We start from the raw sequence: 22121 nt of genomic DNA, 5'->3' as shown, positions 1-22121 counted from the left end.
AGAAAAATCGATCATAACTCCAGTAAACAATGGAGTGCCGCAGGGATCTGTATTAGGCCCTCTGTTATTCTCAATATATATGATGCCACTCGGAAATATTATAAGGAAACATGGAATTAGTTTCCATTGTTATGCTGATGACACTCAAATATATATTTCATCACGGCCGGATGAAACCGCTAAATTTTCCAAATTGACAGAGTGTGTTACCGATATTAAAGATTGGATGACGCGTAATTTTCTTTTATTAAATCCAGACAAGACAGAGGTAATACTTATCGGTTCAAAAAACCGCCCACAAAACCTCGCACAATACAACTTTAACATCATAGGATGTCCTGTTACTTTATCCTCTACAGTAAAAGACCTGGGTGTTATACTCGATTGCAACCTGTCTTTTGAAAATCATATTTCATATGTTACAAAAACAGCCTTTTTCCACCTTAGAAACATTGCTAAGCTACGTAATATGCTATCAGTTTCTGATGCAGAAAAGTTAGTTCATGCATTCATGTCCTCGAGACTGGATTACTGTAATGCTTTATTAGCTGGTTGTCCTGCATCCTCAATAAACAAACTACAGTTAGTCCAAAATGCCGCCGCTAGAGTTCTTACGAGATCAAGAAAATATGATCATATAACACCGATTTTATCATCACTGCATTGGTTACCTATAAAGTTCCGTATTAATTACAAGGTATTGCTACTGACTTATAAAGCCCTAAACGGCTTAGCTCCAGTCTATTTAACGGATCTTCTATCGCCCTATAATCCATCGCGCTCTTTAAGATCACTAAATTCAAGGCTTTTGGTCATACCTAGGATATCCAGAACCACCAAAGGAGGGAGAGCATTTTCACATTTGGCTCCAAAACTCTGGAATAGTCTTCCTGATACTGTTCGTTGCTCAGACTCGCTCTCCCAGTTTAAAACTAGATTAAAGTCGCATTTCTTCAGCCAGGCATTCATATAATCCTATAGTTCAAACTACAATCCAGCCTCTAGCTCATAAATGCCAGAGGAGAACTGGCCCCCGACTGAGCCTGGGTTCTCCCAAGGTTTTTTTTCTCCATTAGGTCACCTGATGGAGTTTTAGGACACCATTAGGTCACTTGATGGAGTTTTTCGGTTCCTTGCCACTGTTGCCTTTGGCTTGCTCAGTTTAGGGGTGTAAATCGGAGCCTACATGACGATTCGATACGATACCGATTTCTTAAGCCAACGATTCGATTATTTTCGATACTTCAGAATTCCCCGCGATACGATTCGATTCGATACGATTCAATACTAGATTTTTACATGATATCTATTAAGTTTCAAATAAATCAACAAAAATAATATATAATTTGCCTTTTATTGAGTATACAGAATACAATTGCATGTCACAAAGAAATTGTTTTTCCACCTCCACAAATGAATGTTGTTCATTATGTCGCCTTGTTGAGGTAAATTGTAGTTTTCCTTGCTTTACCCCGGTCTTAAAGTAAAAAAGATGACTGTGAAAAATAGTAGAATTAAATTAAATACATTTATGGTGAGATTACTACAATTTATTTCATTAAACTCATTTCTGGTGAAATTACTACATTTTCATGTCAATCTGTGTTCATTTTGACCACAAAACATGCGCTGTTACTTTAAATCAGCGCGTGCAGCACAGCATAAATAGACTCGGTGTGGAAACGATCTCTGCACTGCTGTATACGCACCACAACTGGAACGGATAAACGGACCGCAACCGCGTGCAGTGTGAAAGCTCTGACCTGTTAACATGGGTACTGAAAACAATACGCACCGCATACGCACTGCAAACGGAGTATGTGTGAAACGGGCGCAATCAGACAAACGGCAACATCTCTTACCACTGCTCCATCTGTTTTCCTGAAGCCAAAATACATCCACACCCATGACTTGACGCCGACTGGAGTGTGTAACATTTCACTGTCATTGCCAGCTCGCTCTGAAGGATCCATCGCTCTTGAAAGTCAGACTCAACAATGTGTGTGAACATTGATAGACTGTGAAACGTAAGTAACGCGTGTGAAGCGTGTGAAGTAGAAGACAATAATGAGGTTAGCGCCACCCGCAGCTTATAGGTTGTACGCATTTTTCGGAGCAGATCGCTGAAAATAAACACATGAATCGATACTCTTGCGGACGCATCGATGCATCGAATCGTCGGCTGTATAATCGATGCATCGATACGAATCGATTAATATTTACACCCCTAGCTCAGTTGGGGATATTTTGGGGATATTTCATTTAATTTTATCAATCAATAAATTCCTCTTGAAACAAACTTTGTTGTACTATTTTAATTTAATACTGTGAAGCTGCTTTGATACAATCTGTATTGTGAAAAGCACTATACAAATAAACTTGACTTGACTTTGTCGACTAAACGCTGAGTGATTGTGTAACTTACTGTTACACGCACTTTATTGCGTGTATATGCTACGCACTGAAAATACTTGTTTAGGATTAGGGGTGAGGAGTGCGTGCGTATTACACGCCATAAAGAGCGTATCATATGCACGCAAAAACTATTTTTGGCGTATAAATGGCACGAGAAATAACATTCGTGGTATAAATACGCATTTTCATGAGATCGGGCTCGCTGTCGCGTTTGGCTTTGAAACCAATTCCATCTTTTTCTCTTTTTTTTTTCCTCCAACTCACAACTAGCGTCTTTTCTCTCTCCCGACAGTCGCCGCAAGCAGTCCCGCCGGCGCTTTCCCATACAAAGACCATGCAACTGACAAGAGGGTTCACTCCTCCTATACGCTAAGGAACCGAGAGTGGTCATCCAGTCTCTTTGGTAGAGAGAGAGAGAGACGAGGAAAACAAACAAGCATGCAAATGGAATTATCGCGGCCGGAAAAATAATCGAGCTCATTTTTTGTTGTCGTGCGATTAATTGATTTATTGACTATCGCGACAGGCCTAATTAGAAATGTTAGAAATGTATTGCTAAAACACATTACAAAGACTGTGAACTGTGAAGTACTGAATTGTGGAGTTAGACCATCAAACAGTTTTTCACAGTTGCTGTGTTCAGGATTTTTTGGGAGGGGCTAAAACAGTGGCTCGATGACGCACTGGAGCCGCTGAGCTCCTGGCCCCGCCCCTACTGTCGGTGACGCACTGGAGCCACCGAGGCTGCCCCCTCCCCTATCAGTTTGCCGCTCAATCGCGAGTTACTGTCAGTACTATTTACTACAGCCTACAGTTTGCTAGCTAGCTATGCCTTCGTCATGGAAAATGCGTATTACCTGGATGCGATCACTTACAAAACATATCGGTGTCCTTATTTAAATTTCCGAACAACGATCATATCAACAAGAGGTGGATTAAATTTGTGAAGAGCCACCTTGATGGAGAGCCGAGGATCACCACCAACACCCGCATCTGTAGTGATCATTTTACACAGGGTAGTTTTATAAACTTTCGTCGGAGACAACTGGGATTCACTGATAATCCGCTGTTACTGGTGAATAGGGTCGAACCGACTATCTCCTGCCTCGCCCTTCATCCTCCCGTAGCGCCGACAACTGGTGCCATCATCAGCAGTGCGTGCCCGCGAGTCAACTTTCCCGCGAGTGGGCGTGGTTTCAGCACAGCCAGCGGACACGCCCCCAGCGTTTGAGAGCAGAGACCACTGCTCATTTTTGCAAGATTTTGATAGCTTATTTTATTTACTTGGCTGCTTTTTTTATCATTACATTTTGGCTGGGTGGCTAATAACAAATTTTTCTGTGGAGTGACAAACTCAGAACACATACTTAATTTTGACTTTAAAATTGTTCAAAGCGATTTTCACGAAAACTCACACTCCTAACTGTCTGACGGAGAATAACCTGGCTCAGGCAGTTCGACCTGTGTGTTTTTGTGAAAATCGCTTTGAACATGTTATTCAGAATAATTTTATTAACACATTAAAATGATTATTAACACATTACTGTTTATGTTATTGTGTATTATTCTAAATAACAATTATTCAAAGCAATTTTCATTAAAACTCTAGGCCTAACTGCCTGTCTCAGGGAATATAGGCTATACATTTATGGTATTAGGCCTAATTGTTCAAAATCACAGGTATCAAACTCAAGTTTGCTATTATATTTGGCATATGAAAATATATATTTTTTGTGTAGAGATGGCCCGCCATGCATGAACGTTCTGCTTCTGCAAAGAGCACACTGACACCCCTGTTCTAAACAATATGTTCAACGTGATTTTCATGAAAACTCTAGGTTTAACTGCCTGTCTCAAGGAATAGCATAACTCCTTGGTATTAATTGTTCTAAATCACAGGTGTCAAACTCAAGTTTGCCTTTAGCCTATATTTGGCGTAGGCCTGTGAAAAATTGTTTTTGTGTAGCCTAGAATTTGCCCACCAGTCATGAATGCACTGCCTCTTCAAAGAGTCGACACCCCTGTTCTATAATCAATGTGATATTCATGTAATGTTATTCATGAATATGCTTCATGTTGCTATTTGAAATAATTGAAATGTTAAAGTGGGTTCTTTTGTATGTCCATTATCCACTCAATGTTTTTATGTTACTGAATGCTTTTGTTCCAAGCGACTTTTATTGACAATAAAGAGACTCATTGAGAGCCTAAGTTGATCGCATTATTTTCCATAACATAAGCTTATAGTTTAATAGAAGTACTGAATACTGAATTGTGATTGCTTTATTGCATTTTATTGTTGTTATTCTCTTTTGTGTATTGTAGCACTTTGAGTCTAAGAAAAGCGCATTAGAAATAAAATGTAGTATTATTATTATTATTATTAAAAGCCACACCGCGGAACTTTTGCGGGCGCTAGGGGCGCTAGACCTGTAACTTTCACGTCTAGCGCCCCTAGAGGCCACAAGCGCCGCAGCACTGTCGCAAAAGCCTAGAAGACATCCACTTAATAAATTAATTGCACAAAAAGTGAACAGAAAATAATGTCTGATCAGGTAAGTCGCATAGACCAGGGGTGCACAACCCTGCTCCTGCCGATCGTCTGTCCTGCACAGTTCATCTCCAATCAAACACACATGTCTTTAATTTTCAAGCGATCCTGAATACGTTAATTGGTTGCTTCAGGTGTGTTTGATTAGGGTTGGAGATAAACTGTGCAGGTCAGGACAGTCGATCGGCGGGAGCAGGTTATAGACGTTTTGTACCTAAAACTAAGTTGTTATTGTGCTTGTTTTGGAGTCATTTTATCTTTAGATCGGACTTACATCGTTTTATTTGTGTTTTTCTTGTAGTAACCTATGAATTTGAATCTAAAATCATATAAGCCTCTAATAATACATACACGTTTGTATCTAAAATCATATAAGCCACTAATAATAATACACACATATATGAATGTGTAAAAGGACAAAGAAACTGAAGCCTACAAATAACGGCAGTAGGCTATGTTGTGACTTATATCAGTTTTGTTACACGATTTCCAGACTTCGCAGTAAATATTACATTATATATCCACATTTATGCCGATGTTCGTTTTATTGTCAGTCATTTTCTTCACCGCTTGAAGAATCTTCAGAGTCCTCTCCCGAAACAGGGAGAGGACGAGGAGGACGCGGAGGACATCTCTTTTTTGCCTCCTCAGAAGCAGTTTAAATTTTTTTTATTGCCTCAGCCATGTCCGCGAGCCGAGCAGGCAGGAAAATAGTAGCAAATGCCTTAGCTCCATGAGTATATCAGAGAGCCTATGGTCACGTGACGGCCGTAAAGCGATACGTTCTCCAGGTCACATGACCTGGCCAACGACGGTCCGTCTTCTCCAAACTTACATAGGCGGTATTTCAAGAGGGCAGCCCCGATCGGAGCATTAATAGTGTCAAACGCTGTATATTGGCCTGAGGAATCATTTAAAATAACTCGTATGCGTCAACTCTTTAGGTCACAAAGTCCACGGTGTGGCTTTAATAGTAGAAAAGTCTGACTGAGGTCAGTGTAGCCTACTTTTGCATTCATTTTATTGAATATTGTTTCTGAAATCGGATAGGCTATGTCGAAAAATGGGTAATTTTAAATCTTGTTAATGATTTCAATATGTTTAAACTAGAAACAAGCCAAACCTATTTTGGGCATTCTTTTTGGGCATTCTCGCGTTTTTTACGAGGTTTTGGGCTGGAAAACCTTGCTGGCATCTGGCAACCCTGTGCTTGGCACGTGATTCACCATAGCCAAAATAGCGCTGTATGACAGATGTAGCGCTTTTAATTCTAAATATTAACAAACTTGCTTACCATGTCATCAACTATCTTCTATTCCGCTTCTCCAATACGTGTAAGTGAGTTTGTTTTGTCGTTTTAAAAACCATTATAAATGATCTTGATCTGTAACGGGAGATGCGCGCCACCATGTCTGTTTGGGCCGCAGTTCAGAGATTCCTGTCTGTTGGATTTATTAAAGCACGTGAATTCATCATTTTCTTCCGAATACATGATGGCTCCCAAAATAAGTGGCTGGTGAACTGAGAGAAGAATAGAGTAAACTTTATAGTTACTTATAGTGTATCTATAAAACACGTTGGCAAATATATTTGAATGGATTGTTATTGCTGCTTCCAAAGACACCATTGTGTATTTTACAAACTATAAATGTATTGTTTTGCAATAAATTATATGTATTTAAATGTCTGAAACCTAAAATAAACATTATGTGGTTAAAAACACAGAATAGTTGTGATATATGACAAGCGTTGAGCGCGTCCGTCTTTGGCTTAGCGCCAGCCATAGCGCGAAAGCACAGTTTGAATCTGGCAGTTATGTCACATCACTACATTCGCTCCTTAGTGGTCAGCTGCTGCAGAGCGTGCCAAAATCGAAGTTGCTGATGAGATGTAGAGGAAAATATCTAGTGGAAAATGAGAATGTTACACCAAATGAGTTGATGTGATTGATCATTAATTAAATTACTTATTTAACAATCGAATATAACGACTAAAGGTCCTTGCACACTGAATCCGAAATTTTCGCATGCTTTTTTTCGTATCCGTCATTCTGTGGCTCTAAACTGTCAAAACACCATTCAAACGCTTGTTACGGATGCGAAAAATGCAGAAAATCGAACCCGATCCGAAATTTTTTTTGACGGACGAAAGTTTCGGAGGCAGTGTGCAAGTGTGATTGACATAACATGCGAAACTTTCGGACGCGAATTTCGCAAGGGCCTTAATACAACGTGTCACTTACGCCACCTCAGATGCTAGTCAGAATGTGTAACTCCTGATTTTCCAAATGCATTACGATTTCCTTTCGAATCGATTCTGAGCTTAGTTTTTAAAGCAGGGCTATGCAGTTTCGGGAATTTCTTCGCTGTATTCTCGCTTTTTGCTCGCAGGTTTCTCTATAGAGCTCCCCCTACAGCTTCGGAATAGATATTTGACAACACTGTCGAAAAACTCGTTGGCGACTCTCAGATACCAGAGGCTAGTAGATCAACGACATCAAAGCAGATGGGACATTCTTTAAAACGTCTTCTTCATTCGGGTTCGAACAGCGTGAGGGAGCGCAATAATGACAGAATTTTAGCAGATTTTTTGGCCGTAAAGGAATTCGTTACATCGCGAGACCTGATATCACGCGATACTTCCTGACGCTGCGGCCGGCGGCCCGCCGGCTCAAAGTTGTAAGGGTGGTTTTTCGGCTCACAGGCGCTTGGGGGGTGTGAGACGACCACCATTTAACCCGAAAAAAGTCATATAACAATTCCAATGACTCCGAAGCTGTTCGAAAAAAAAAAAAAGTTACTTAGTTCACCTTTAACAGCAGATGACACTGCTGAACCTTCTATAAAATAATCATTCATAAAATTTGAAAAGGGTGAAGCGAATTACAAGGGTGTTTGCAGTGGGCTGTTACATTAATCTGCCATCATAAAAACATTCTGAGGTGCAAGTACATTCTCAGACATTCGAGAGAGAATCGCAATGAATTCAGAAAATATTGCAATCGTTGCACGAATCGTGATGGAGCGATTTACTGTCCCAGCCCTACTTTATAATGTCTCCTCATATAATGTCTACAGCAAGTTGCCGCAAAATCTGTGAAGATTCTCCTTATGTGCGTAATGCAACCAGATTTCACAATCGGTTAAGATCTAAAAGCTCCTGCAGTCTGAGCCCAGCTTAAGTCATACACTGATCAGTCTGCGCAAAGCCGCCTCAAGTCGAACACACCTATTATAACGAGCAGATCAAAAGAGTTGGTTCTTTACGAGTCAGATCTGTTAACGTTCACATAAGCCCCTTTCACACAGAGATTCCAGAAAATACACTGATAATGTGTCCCGGAATTTGTCTGTGCGTGCGTTCACACTAGGGATGGGCATTCGATTAAATTTTCTTAGTCGATCGTCGGGAGAATTAACGATCGACTATCGATTAATCATTAATATTTTTATATTGAAATTCATTATTTCTTTAACTTTTTATAAATTAAAAATGCAATGAAAATACAAAAATACAGTTTGTATGTCCTCGATGAGATCTTTATTACAAGAAGATCAACTTGTGGCAGTGAAACTGGACGTTCGGTAGACTTGAAGATTCCTGCGGTGCTCTAAACCAGCGGAACCTGCAGCTGCGAGCCGGCGTTCTTAAACAGAGACCCATGGCCACTTCATCCGTTTTCTGTGATCGGATAGCTATCCGCTCGTGAAAAGACCAAATCTAAATGCCCTCCGAAACGCATTCGAGACGGATTTAAATCCGATCGCTCAAACCACTTCAGGAGGAGATCTGAGACGCATTCCAGACGAAACTGGACAAGAGTAAATGCATCTGGTTGTTGAAACCACATATGTAAATTTGACTTATCCCAAAAAGGATAAGAAATAAACGTGTGAGAGCGTGTTATAGGCTATATGTCATGTTATATCCAGATATGACGACGCTACTTCAACACGCATCACCACAGATGAGCATCTATTCATCAAGCCAACGTGCAAACTATCGCAAATCAAAGTGAAAGTCATTCATCAACACACAATCATCTTCATTAAAAGTAAAGAACCGAAATGATCTTACCAGGGCTGTTGCCGCAATATCTTGTTGCGGTCTTTGATTTAGAAATTTTCGCTGATGATCAATAAATGCAGCTCATATCAGTTGCTTTCGATTCGATGACGTGCAACAATTTAAATATGCATATAGCGCGGGAATTCAAGATCGGATTTATATCCGTTTTGCAAAAACACATTTGTGTGACCAGGTGTAAATGGAATCGTTTTGATAAATCAGATAGCTATCCGATTTGAGAAAATGCATGAAGTTCCCATAGAACTTCTGCACCAGTCTACTGATTTCTTTTGAGAAAGATAAGCATGTTGACATGATCTGGGATCAGACGCGACCGCAACCTGGTGACAGCCAGTCCAGCCGCCGAAAACACCCGCTCTGAGGGGACTGACGTTGCCGGGATGCACAGGTACCTCCGCGCTAAAATTAATTCCATTGCTTCAAGACTCACACTACGCAACGCAACCTGCATTAGTTTAATCGATAACAAATAAACGTGATCGACGAAATTCTTAACGATCAATTATCGATCGTCGATTAATCATGCCCATCCCTAGTTCACACACATCCATAAAGACATGTGACATCGATGTGACGGGTAATGTCTCTGCAGTGTCTTAAGTTTGCCTATGATCTGCAATTTTTCTCCACGCTCGTGCATTTTTTTCTGATTCGATCATAAATAAGCGCATTACTTACCGTTTCACTAAGCTGGTGAACGATCTCAGCTTTAGTGTCATCACTACGACACACCCCTTACGGCATTGATTATGGCTTTAGTTCACACGGAGCGCTTTCCGGGACTGATCCCAGCAATGTTACTAGGTCCACATCCCAGGATCGATGCCGGAATCAATCCCGGGACGTGTTTGCGTTCACACAGAAGGCACTCTAGCAATTTTACGGCAATTTCCCAGGATCAACGCGCTGTGTGAAGCCCTTTATAGGCTGTGTTCAAAATCGTCCCCTTTACCCTCATTCACTATTCCCTAGATTACACCACTAATATAGTCCACTTGAAGCAGTGGATGAAAACGAGTGAGTGAATTCGGACACTGAATGCGCTGAGTGGATGGATGATTCATCTGTAGGCGCCATCTCATGGCGAGATGTGGGAATTCATTCACCACGACCATCATAGTGCATTATGGGTATTCTCTGGCCGTTGAGTGGCTGTGTTCCACTCCAAATTTGTATGCCCTCGTTAACTTCACTCCGTTTCGTGGACGCGGATGTGTGTCATGGCTTACATGGCATGAGTCCCCACTACTGGCAGAACTTGTTCATTGATCATTTGGAATTCACTATGGAGCTGATTTATTATTTAAACCCCCTTTTTACTTATGAATTGTTTTATGCACCATTCTATATGCATATAAGTTCATGGAGAAAATATATAAAATCCTATAGGCTAGGTGACCCTTTGGAGAAAAATAAAATTACACAAAGGAAAAAAATATATCAATAGTAGCCTATAAACAATTGATATATCATACACTACAGTTAAGCACGATCTGCTATGACATCACATCAAAGTTGAATTGTGGGATATAGAGCTGCTTGAAGTGTACATCAGAGTAGACTCTGTCAAAATCAAGGGGACGAGGGCCTATCACGACTGCCTTTATAATGTTTGTTTATAATAACATAAACTTCCCTCGCCCACTTGACAAAGTGAAACTCACTTCAAAATGGAGGCAGGGATCCCCCGAGGGGAAGTGCTTAGGGAACTTCACGAGTGTATGTCTAAACGCGACGTGGAACGCACCCAGTGTACATTGGTTGTACACTCATTATTGCAGTGCGTTATGGGATTGAATGAGTGCACTCGATAACATCCACTATGGTTTCAGACACCACTAAAAATGGCAGTCCCCTCAACTAGTGCCCTATTTAATGATATAAAGTCGCGTTTCCACCGCAGGAACTTTCCCCAGGAACTAGGAACTTTGGGCTGGTACTCGATGTGTTTACACCGCAGGAACCAGGGTCTAAATGAAGTTCCGGGTAAATATTTCCCCCTCCTATAGTCCCTGCTCATGAGGTAGTACTTTTTCAAAGTTCAGGAACTTTCAGCGGTGGGACTTGTGTGCTGCACAAGCTGATTGGTTGTGTTCACGCTGTATTTTGGTTGGATGACTCCACGCAGCATTTATTTATTTTTAACCTCCCTTTTTAAAAAATCTATTGCGGTTTGTGTCGTGGCTTCATGCAGTAAGAGTTGTCTGTCTGCAAATATGGAATTTAATAAAAAAAAAAACTGGTGGACTGGCGACGAGTTTCAGGCTTTATTAAGGGTATTTGTGGAAGAGGAAACTTTCTGCGCGTTCGTCCCAGCCATCTCACGGTCAATGTCCGCAATAGCTGATAACATACAAATTTGATATCTAACGTTAGCATTACGAGCTTACTGAACACGCTTTATCAGTGCTCGTCTCTTTTCTGCCACAGCTTTTATTATTAAGTCATTATGTTTACACATTGTCATCTATTGCAAGGCACTCCAAACCAGTGTTACAAATTTACTATAACAGGATTGAAATAGCGCTTTGAGGTTAGTAACAAACAACTATTTACAAGACTATTCACTATTTATTAGGGCTGTATTCTTCCAGTCGATTATTTGGTCGATACGTTCTGGCTCGACTAAAATTCTGATTGGTCGATTTTTTGCCGCGTTCATTGCATTAGTTTTGTCGCGTTCATTTACCGGTAATCAGTTTTGCCGCGTTCATTTCATCAGTTTTGCCGCGTTCATTTCATCAGGTGGAAAGCACTAATTGCTAATGGGGGTGTTTTCAGAGCACCCCTGTTTCACAGGTAACAGTCTGTCTTCAGAACACCCCCCTTGTTTTCACTTCTTTTGGATTAGCCCAACTCACCGGAGAAGACGGACAGATTGAAGAAAGTATGCTACTAGAAGGTTTGCTGAATATTACTTGATCTGGTTTGTTTAATAAATATTATTTTTTTATTAAAGTGGACGTGCCTTTTGTGTTTAAGAGTAAAAGCTTTAAGTTAATAGTCTATTCGTGTCTCAGCCGCGAAGCTGAGCTCCTATGTTCAGCCCATAGCATAGACTGTAAAAAATAGGTTCAGCCTCACTCTGTGCGAGCTGCACAGAGCGGCTGAAATTATAGAGTCTGTCAGTTATTATAATACATATGACAGAAACAATTGTCTAAATTATGTTACATATTCCTCAAAAGTTGTCATGATATCACTAGTTGACAACATAGTACTATTTTCGGAAATCATAGGCTATGATATTGCGCAGGTGCACGTGATGCAACGCTGTCAGAGCCGACAGACTCGTGTGTCAGACTCATTTCAGTGCACATTAATACGTCAAAAACGATTTAATACTGCAAATAGCCTACTAGTTTTTTTTTATGTTTATTTATAATTCATTTAGGCGGACAACAAGGCTACCAAGTACTGCGCACAGTGCGCAGCTAATTAATTTAACGTTTTTTTTCTAACGTCATTTTTAGTCGATTTTAGTCGATTTTTAGTCGAAAACTTCAGGACTTCAGTCGACCAAGATTTTCTTTGGTTGAGTACAGCCCTACTATTTATGATTGATAGATAGGGTTCAGGCTTTTTTTAAGCGTATTTGCGAAAGAAGACATTTTTGCGCGTTCGTCCCAGGCATCTCACAATAACTGATAACATACGTTGTCTAATTTTATACGCATACGAGCTTTCTGAACACGCTTTAGTATCAGTGCTCGTCTATTTTGTTTTGTTATTTACCTCGTTAGTAAACCAATACATAACTGCAGCACAGTTTGAATCTCCTCCATACTTATTATAAATGTGGCGCTCAAAACTGATTACTGTCCGTCGCAGACTGGGAGGAGCAGTTGCACGCAGTTTACCTTCCCGGTACTTTAGACCGCGGTGTAAATGCAGAAAGCAACCGGTCTGGGGCAAAAAAAGTTCCTGGGACAAATTGTTCCGGGTAATTTCGGTGGAAACGCGGCTTAAGGGGCGATTTCAGTGCTTGAAAAAAAAAAAGTTCAAAAGAATCAATTTAAAACGAGCCGACTTCCGAACGCTGGCTCTCTAGCGCATCCTAGTGTTTGAATTTAATTTGCACTCGGGAGGAGAGAACAGCAAACGAGACAGCTGAAATGAATAGTTTGTTGAAGGCTGCTTTCAGGTGCCTACACTAACAAGTACGGCTCGCAATTTGATCCTCATATAGAGCTCGGGCGTAGATGTTATGGAATGGTGCATTGTGGGTAACGGCGGCCATTTTAGAGGCACCGCAAAAGCCTGTTGATAAGATATTAGCGTAGCCGGCCGGTATCCAGAAAGAGTTATGGACCGTGACACAAAAAAGTTGGCTATACTATATACGGACAAACTTCATAATGAAGCCAAACAACGCTACTTAAAAAAAAAGTTGATTATAGGCGGAATCGATCCCTATGAACAAAGCCTGGAGTAATATGAAAACTTACCAAGCCTCAGTTTCCCTGATATGTTCTCCTATCCAGGGCCGGATTAACAATTTCATGTGCCCTCGGCAACAACATTCACACACACACACACATTTTAATTGTTTATTAATAAACAAGTGGGGGTTTTTTTTGTCAGTCGGCTGCAAAGATGAGGTTGAGGACTGGCGATCTTCGCTGTAGTGAACGCGCCAGAGAGAAATGCACATTGCATACGGATTAACGTACATAAGCAGAGAGCTGTCTGTTTTCTTTCGTTTTGAATTGTTTGTTTAAAAGTAGACATTTCTATATAGATATATTTATTAAAATACAAATTATTGCAAAACGAAATTCACTTTAAAGAAAGGCTTTGTGCTTTCTGTTTGAAGTCTCTGCTCCGATCAATTTAAAAACTTGTCACTGGAGGCTCACTTGCATTTCACAAATGAATGAGTGCAAGATCTGCAGATCTACAAAGTAAACGCGGAGAAAACAATCGTTCGCACCGTTAACCAAGCATCAGTGGTGACACACACACACTTGTCAGAATCTGTGAGCTACGAAGCTTGTCTATGCGGGTTTGTTACACTTCAGGAGTAATTTATCATACGTGCAATAATCCACTGTTTTCGTCCGGTAGCTGCTAGTATATTGACGACCAGCGGCGACCCAAGACATCCGACGAAAATAGGGAAAACTAATATGACTTATGATGCGTTTGCCCTGTCGATCATGAGACCGATTACAGCAGTTCACAATACAGCAATACTGAACCATTTTCCAAAAAATAACCTAAATTAATGACCAAATGATCAACGTTACCCACTGCCTACTATACAGTACATCTACTTCCGTACCGTGATTCCCACAATGCATTGCGGCGTGACGCAACGATCCCGAACTCTATAGGCCTAGGCCTATTTAGTTTAAGCCTGTAAATGACGTTCAGACACAGTGAACAGCAATGCTATAGACCTTATGCGCCAGAGAAACGAGGGCGCCGCCATCTTTAGAATATTGTCTTTGAAATTCCGTTTTTGCGGTCGCTCTGTATATTTCTACTAAAGTTATCATGAGGATTGTTTGTTATGTTTAAAGTAGATGTCTTAACAAATGTCAGTAGACCGGGAAGATTTTAAAACGAGACGTTCATTCATAAATACGCAAGATTGCAGTGAAAATACAGACCGGAAGTCAAAACGAGCGATGCGCTGAAAAGGGGCGGGGCTACATAGGTCTATAACACGGAGGATGGTGAGTAAAAGTGACCTGAAGAAAGAGCAATATAAAAATACTTTTTTTCAGTATTAATTTCTTTGCAGCTTAAGATTCAGTCTGAAAGCACCTAGCCTAATCATAGGTCTGTGTGATAAACGAGGCTATTGAGATCGCGATCAAATTGACGTCGATGACGTTAAGCTCTGGACATTTTTACTCGATATGAATTCATCTAACAGCAGAAATAAACGCGACAACAGCCAGTCAGTGCATGACGCTAACGTGAAGTGATTTCTGTGTGGATGAAAACACAAACTGATAAACAAACTCACACTGATGCTCACGATGTTTTCAGCGTCTGCGTCTCAATAAGCACATGGACCTCATCTCCATTGTAAGGTTTCAGCAGTTGTAACTTAAGCTCAGCACATACAGACCTACTGCAACAGAGTTTCTCGAGTCAAGACAAGAACTGGTTGCAGCGGTTCTCGAATCACCAGTAAAGTTACAGAACCGAGAACGGTTTCTTTCGGACACGGTCGATACGTTGAACCGATGAGCTGGAGATACTGCGCATGCGTGATAGCACCGTCTCTGAACCGAACTTTCTTTCGGCCAACTGCATGCTGTGCTGCTGATAAATAAGTTATGATTACAAATGCCTTTATCTAAATGTATTTTTATCCGCCGGGATGATAGAATTCACGTCATTACGTGAGGACGTAATAGAACTAGTGAACCGGTTTTTTGAACCGGTTCATTGAAACGAACTGTCCGAAAGAACCGGTTCGCGGAAAAGAACCGGACTTCCCATCAGAGCTGCTCTGAGTTACTTCACAAGATTTTCACCTAGACAGTAAAATAAATTTACAGTAAAAGAGATTTTTCCGTTTCATTTGAGAAAAACCACCGTCAAACAACACTGAAACAAAGATCTTCACGACAAACCGTCAAAATAAAAGTCCGGTTAAACTTCAGAAATATATCACTACTGTATACTATGTAGTCTACTATTTGACAAAAAATTAAAAATGCAATGTTTTGTAATAAATTAATTGTTATATTTTAATTTGTTTACATTTTAAAAGCTTGATTAAATTGTTAACGCTTATATAAATTTGTATTAAATCATAAAACACAGAATTCCCCCGCAAATTTTTTTTTGAAAAATTTGTGATTATTGATGCTATCATAGAAGTGCCCCAAGCACTCCCATTCAAAAGGCAATTTGACCGAAATTCCATTCTAATTATGCTTTTAAATGAAACTTTGCCTCGGGTAGATGAACAAAAAGACCATAGGTTGCATTTTGGTGAGAGTTACCCTTTAATGACATAAATTAACCCTTTAAAAGTTAGCTACTCTGTGGAGTTTAATTGTGAACAAACAAGTTTGCATGTTAACATTCTCAAAGTCTAACAAGTATGTGGAAAGCATTTCCTGCCCCATTTAATTGTGATAAATATTGATATCGTATCATATGGAAAAAAAATATTGTGATAATATTTTTGGCCATATTGCCCAGCCCTAGCTAATCATACCCCATTTACATCCATGTATCACTTTAAATACCTTTAAGATATTTAAGACATAACTCTTTGTACTGTTTCTCTGTACTTAAAGGGATAAAAGGTATAAGAAAAAAACTGCCTTTCTAATATCCTATAGGAAATCTCCTGAAGGAACCCATGGCGAATTAGCCTCCCAGTTAGACTCTGTATAATTTTATTTTCTAAAATATATTATAGAGTCAAAGAGTTATCAACAGTAATAAATTATCTAAATGTACAGTATTAATGTGCATGTGAAATTGTGTCAATCTTCCTTTTAAAAAAATACAAGAATCGACACAAATTATTGTAAATTATTATCAATTCAATCATTCTTGTGAACAAACCATGGAATATGTTTATCAAACCTCAAATTGGAATGTTTGTGTCTGTTTATCTGCAGATTATCTTCAATCACACCTTGTAATTTACAGTAAATGAACCGACCGCAGCTCTTAATCAGTGGATCAATCTGTCTTTTTATGCATGACCTGGTTAGGGTAAAGTGCTATCTTACTCATCTTTTTGTGGGTGTGTGTGGGTGTGTGTGTGTCAACAGGTACCTTAAGGATAGGCTAAATCAAGATAAAATAAAAATGAACTATGTTGTGTAACATTTCTGCATGTTTATTATGTCTTCTTATGCAACTGCTAATAATTGTGAGATTCTTTAATCCACCTGGATATCAGCGCTAATTTCAGTTGTAATTTTTACAAGTTGTTATTTTTTTTGTTTTGTCTATTCCTAGGTTTCTCAATCAGAGCTCGTGAATGGTTGAGTTTGTGAGCTCCTAATTCACAATGAAGCCAGTTTTACTCAGCATGACTGTCCTGCTTGTCTCCTACATCTGTTTGGGTGATCATATATGCATGTATCTTGGTCTCGTCGTCTCCCTTGTGCTCTTGGCTAACGCAGTTCGCCAGGCGGGAAATGGCTTGTCTGATGGAGTTGGCCGGGCAGTGTTAGTAACAGGTTGTGATAGTGGATTTGGACATCACCTAGCAAAGAAACTGGACAGCATGGGCTTCACAGTGTTTGCTGGATGTCTATGCCCTGAAGGGCCCGGAGCTCAGAGTCTGGTTGAAGAAGGCTCTGACCGTATGAAGGTACTCCAGCTGGATGTGACCAAAGATGAACATGTAAGCTTGGCCAAAGATTTTGTGGAAGCAAACTTGCCAAAGAAAGGTAACTTAAACACTTCATTTTGTATTATTTATATTATAAGGCATAATGGTATTTAAAGACGACCTATAATGCTTTTTTCCATGTTCATCTTTAGTGTGTAATGTTGTTGTTTGAGCATGAAAAAGCTCTGCAAAGTTTCAAAGCACAAAGATATTGGCTATGACTCTCTATATCAGTGTCACTGTTTCTGAACTCCTGAAACGCCTCCATTGTAGTCTTGAGTTTCTTCCGGAAACGAACACGTCACAATATTCCTCATTTAAATAATTCATACGCAGAATAAAGGGGCAGGGCCTGGATGAGTTAGTTAGTAGTGTGTTGAAACTCGCAGTTATGGTAATTTCCCCAACACACTCGAAGTGCTTGACCAATCACAAAACACTAGTCCAGCTGACCAATCAGAGCACATTGTGCTTTTCAGGAGGAGGAGTTTCACAGAGACAGGAACTAAACTGGGGTGCATTTCCCGAAAGCATCGTTAGCCAACTATGTTCGCATGTTCCGTCGTTATCAGCATAGTTCAACGAGTCAGTGTTTCCCGAAACCATCGTTCCAACAAAATTTCGCAATCAGCATCGCAAAGTTGTGTGTTTGGAACGACAGCTCTCGACCTGTGTTAGAAGCAGAGTTTCGAGTTTGCATGATATGTGGACTTAATAAATCCTTATCTTGAGCAAAATAAGCAAGCTGACATTCAGTACAATCTATATATTTTATTTAGAATACATACAAATGTCATTTATGTCTTTTAGTTTGTCAAGAGATTTAAAGCACCGTTTTTGAAGAGTGTGCATGAGCGAACGTGTGTCTAGTTTGTAAGAACAGCAACTTACATCATTGTACGGGAAACGCACCCCTGAGCATACCCATGTATTTTTTGAAGCATGAAGCATGAAAATCTATTCAAGTAGACCCCAAAAACAAAATCAAGACTTTGTAAAAGGGCATAATATGGCCTCTTTAAAAATGTCAAAAATGGAAAGCCCCTCTTTCTCTCTATATTGTTGTGCTTTGTCAGGTCTCTATGCTGTTGTAAATAACGCTGGCATCAGTGACTGGGGAGAGACGGAGTGGAGTAGCGCTGAGGACTTCCAGAAGATGGCTGATGTCAACCTGTTTGGTGCCATCAGAGTCACCATCCCATTCTTGTCACTTGTTAGAGCATCCAAAGGTCATTGATTCCTTCTATTCTGACTTGAATATAATGTACCAAAGTCCTTGTTGATTGATGTATTCCTTCACTCTCAGGAAAAAAAAGATCCTGAAGCTGTCACTAGGGTGGCATCCTTTCAAAAGGGAATTTTTACTAGTGGTCGCCGATATGGATATTTAAGAGAGCAGAGTGGCTGATATAAAGCCATTAATAATAACATGCGTAAAAATAGCTGCAATGAAATTTATTTTACATATTTACTAAATTAGAAATAATTAATTGTAACATGAATCATTGTGACACATTTAATATTCAACAATATTATTGATCTGCCTTACTTAAGGTGGACGATGATGCAATTTTCTTCTAGAAACAAACTTTGTTGTATTATTTTCATGTCATCACTGTGAAGCTGCTTTGAAGCTGCACTGTGAAGCTTAGCTCTGACAAAACAAAAGCTGCTTTCCAGACTTAAAAAATCTAATCTCCTACGAGTCTACATCCCTACCAGACACCTAAGATCGGTCAACGAGCGACGTCTCGTGGTTCCATCACAGAAAGCCACAAAATCACTTTCCAGAACATTCTCATTTACAGTTCCATGCTGGTGGAACGCTCTCCCCACCCTCATCCGGAATGCAGAATCCCTGACAACATTCAAAAGACAGCTGAAAACCAATCTCTTCCGTGAGCACTTAACCTTATAGAAAAATTCCCTTTGAAACATCACTTATCAGGCTTATGCTACTCTGAATAATACCTGAACTTCGTATTTTGAGCACTTCCTGCGTTGTTGTTGCTTTTGCCTCTTTATGATGACTCGCTGAATTTAGTCCTAATTTGTAAGTCGCTTTGGATAAGGGCGTCTGCTAAATGACTAAATGTAAATGTAAATGTAATCGGTCGATCATTTAAAAGTGCCAGATATCATCCAACCACTAACTTTTACCATGTAGGTATTCTAATTATAATACTTTAGGTAATAATATGTACCTTTAAGCCACTAATATGCATCCTTTAGGGGTAAATAAGTCAATAATTGAAAGGGTGCCGCCCCACTGACAGTGTTATGTGTATAGATAACTTACTACTGTCATTAATTTCATAATTCCTTCTTAGGTCGTGTGTTATATGTGTCAAGTATCTTTTCTTTCTTCAATTGTCTGAACATGGGAGCATACACTGTGTCCAAGCGGGGACTGGAAGCATTCGCAGACTGCCTGAGACTAGAGATGGCCAGTTTTGGGGTTAAGGTGAGAACTGATCCGTTCTGGGAAAGGAATCTTAGGAACTCACACATGTACTGACCTAAGTGGACTGTTCCTATTATTATTATAAATAAATGTAAAAAAAATATTATTTTATTCATTATCAAATAGACCGAAATTTAAAATCAGGTGCTCAACTAACTGTTGAGAAGGTTCAACACAAAAAAATCTTTCTTTAAAACAATGTAGTTTCATCCATCAGACATCGAGCGTTTCTCAGGCAAACCATAATGATAAACTGAAGAGACAGTAGTGGCCAAAAGTAATGTCCTGCCTTGGAAAATGGACATCTTCACAAATATTAAAATACCTCAAATATTATTATAAATTTGTTAAAGTATATTGCGTAGTTGTGTCAATTGTTTTATTTGTGATAATAAAGCAATGAAACAGTTTGTGCCGACATAAATTCTGGCCAGGCTGTCATACAAAAAAATTATGATCACATGCAAAAATGAGAGAACCAAAAATTGATAACTGATTATGTTGTAGTCACTTTTTCCTGTGAGCTTTTTGTTTTTCTATGCTTTTTTTTTTGCATAATAAAATAAAACATGTAGCTATGTTTGTTTGATCAGATTAGTTATTTTGTCAGATAAATACCTTTACTGAGTTAAGTGTTTTGTTCTTTGTCATATTTAAAAACATTTTTTTTTTACAAAAATATGAAATATTTTCCTTTTTTTTATTTTTATGGTTTAACCAAGCTTGAAGGGACATTAAATCAAAAATCCCCTTTTTGGCCAATCACATAAATCACTATTTTAAATTCAACAGTATTTGCCATTTGACAATTTATACACAAAATATTAAAAGACTATGAACCTAAAGAAATAGTAATAATAATATAATTAAAACATGCCATCATCTGTTTCTTGATTTAGTATCCATTACAAATTGAAGATGGTGAATTGTTGTGTATCTTTTTTGTAGGTCAGCATTATTCAACCAGGAAATTTTGGCGGAGCCACAAACATTCTGCGCAAGAAAACGCCGCAAGACATATGGGATGGATTTGACGATTCACGTAGACTAAAGTTCAACCAGAAATACGTTGAGATGGCATGTGAATATTTCTACTCGGTGTGCACTTCTGGGTTTAAGGATTGCACTTTGGTTATCGATGCCATGCTACATGCTCTCACGGCTCCCAGACCTCAGACCCGATACCTGCTCGTTTCCTGGGCTGAGGTGCTGTTTTTCTACATATGCCCTGTTCTCCCCACATACCTCACTGATTCTGTGTTTCAAATCAGTTCCATGTACCACAAGCGTAAAGTAATGCTGTACTCGTAATTTAACTTTGTTCATAATCAGAATAGGAGAGCTCTCTTTACATAAATGACTCAGTTCCTATTTTTTGCTGATGTAACTCTTAACATGTTACAAAGGTTTCCTGGACAGCTGTTCTGTACCTCTTTCCCTTCTCTTTGTCTGAGTAAAATAATAAAGTCTTTATCACAGAAAATCTTGCTGAAGAATTTATCAAAGAATTGATTTTTTTAAAAAGTCTTCTTTTTTTCACTTTATTCTCCTAGAGAGAAACTGTTATTTATACTTTTACAAAAACACCTCAGGATCATTGAAACTATTAAAGGTGAAATGGTGACTAATTAACACTTCAGTTTACAGTTTGGGTATAAGCATTTGGTAACACTTTATTTTACAGTGTCTCTGTTACACATCTTACATGTACTTACTATATATGATCAGGGCTAGTTGCTTGTATTTATGCATAATTTACTGTTATTACTATAGTAAGTACATGTTGTTAAATATTAGCACTTATTTATATAATTACACAACGAGGCCACCTTAAAATAGTCTAACCTAGATTTTTGTTTTTTAAAGAAATTAAATTAATACTTTAATTCAGCAAGGATGTATTATATTGATCAAAAGTGACGGTAAAGACATTTACAGTGTTACAATAATATTACATTTCTAATCACCTTTTTATTCATTAAAGAATCCTGAAAAAAAATGTATTGCGGTTTTCACAAAAATACAAAGCAGCACAAATGTTTTCAACACTGATAATAATCAGAAATGTTTCTTGAGCATCAAATCATCATATTAGAGTGATTTCTGAAGGATCATGTGACACTGAAGACTGGAGTAATGATGCAGAAAATACAGCTTTGATCACAGGAATAAATTACACTTTAACATATATTCACATATAAAAAAGCTGTTTTAATCTGTAATAATATTTCACAAATTAATATTACAGTTTTTACAGTATTTTTGGTAAATAAATCCAG

General features: G+C 39.0%; 1 protein-coding gene across 2 annotated transcripts in view; it reads left to right on the top strand.

Annotated features, from left to right (window-relative positions):
• Window positions 1-21340, top strand: part of LOC309479769 (D-beta-hydroxybutyrate dehydrogenase, mitochondrial) — a 29223-nt gene extending 7883 nt beyond the window's left edge. For both annotated transcript variants that reach the window (XM_082143959.1, XM_082143960.1), the window contains exons 2-5: window positions 17000-17436; window positions 18455-18607; window positions 19709-19842; window positions 20791-21340. In XM_082143959.1, the coding sequence (XP_082000085.1) occupies window positions 17052-17436; window positions 18455-18607; window positions 19709-19842; window positions 20791-21153 (1035 nt within the window). In that variant the 5' untranslated portion in view covers window positions 17000-17051 and the 3' untranslated portion in view covers window positions 21154-21340. The remainder of the gene's footprint in view (window positions 1-16999; window positions 17437-18454; window positions 18608-19708; window positions 19843-20790) is intronic.
• The last annotated feature ends 781 nt before the right edge of the window (window positions 21341-22121 follow it).

The sequence above is a fragment of the Leuciscus leuciscus genome (genome assembly GCF_965113295.1).
Source record: "Leuciscus leuciscus genome assembly, chromosome: 17".
NCBI classification, from domain to species: Eukaryota; Metazoa; Chordata; class Actinopteri; order Cypriniformes; family Leuciscidae; genus Leuciscus; species Leuciscus leuciscus.
The sequence above is the reverse complement of the archived record's forward strand: the minus strand, read 5'-3'. Positions and strand labels throughout refer to the sequence as shown.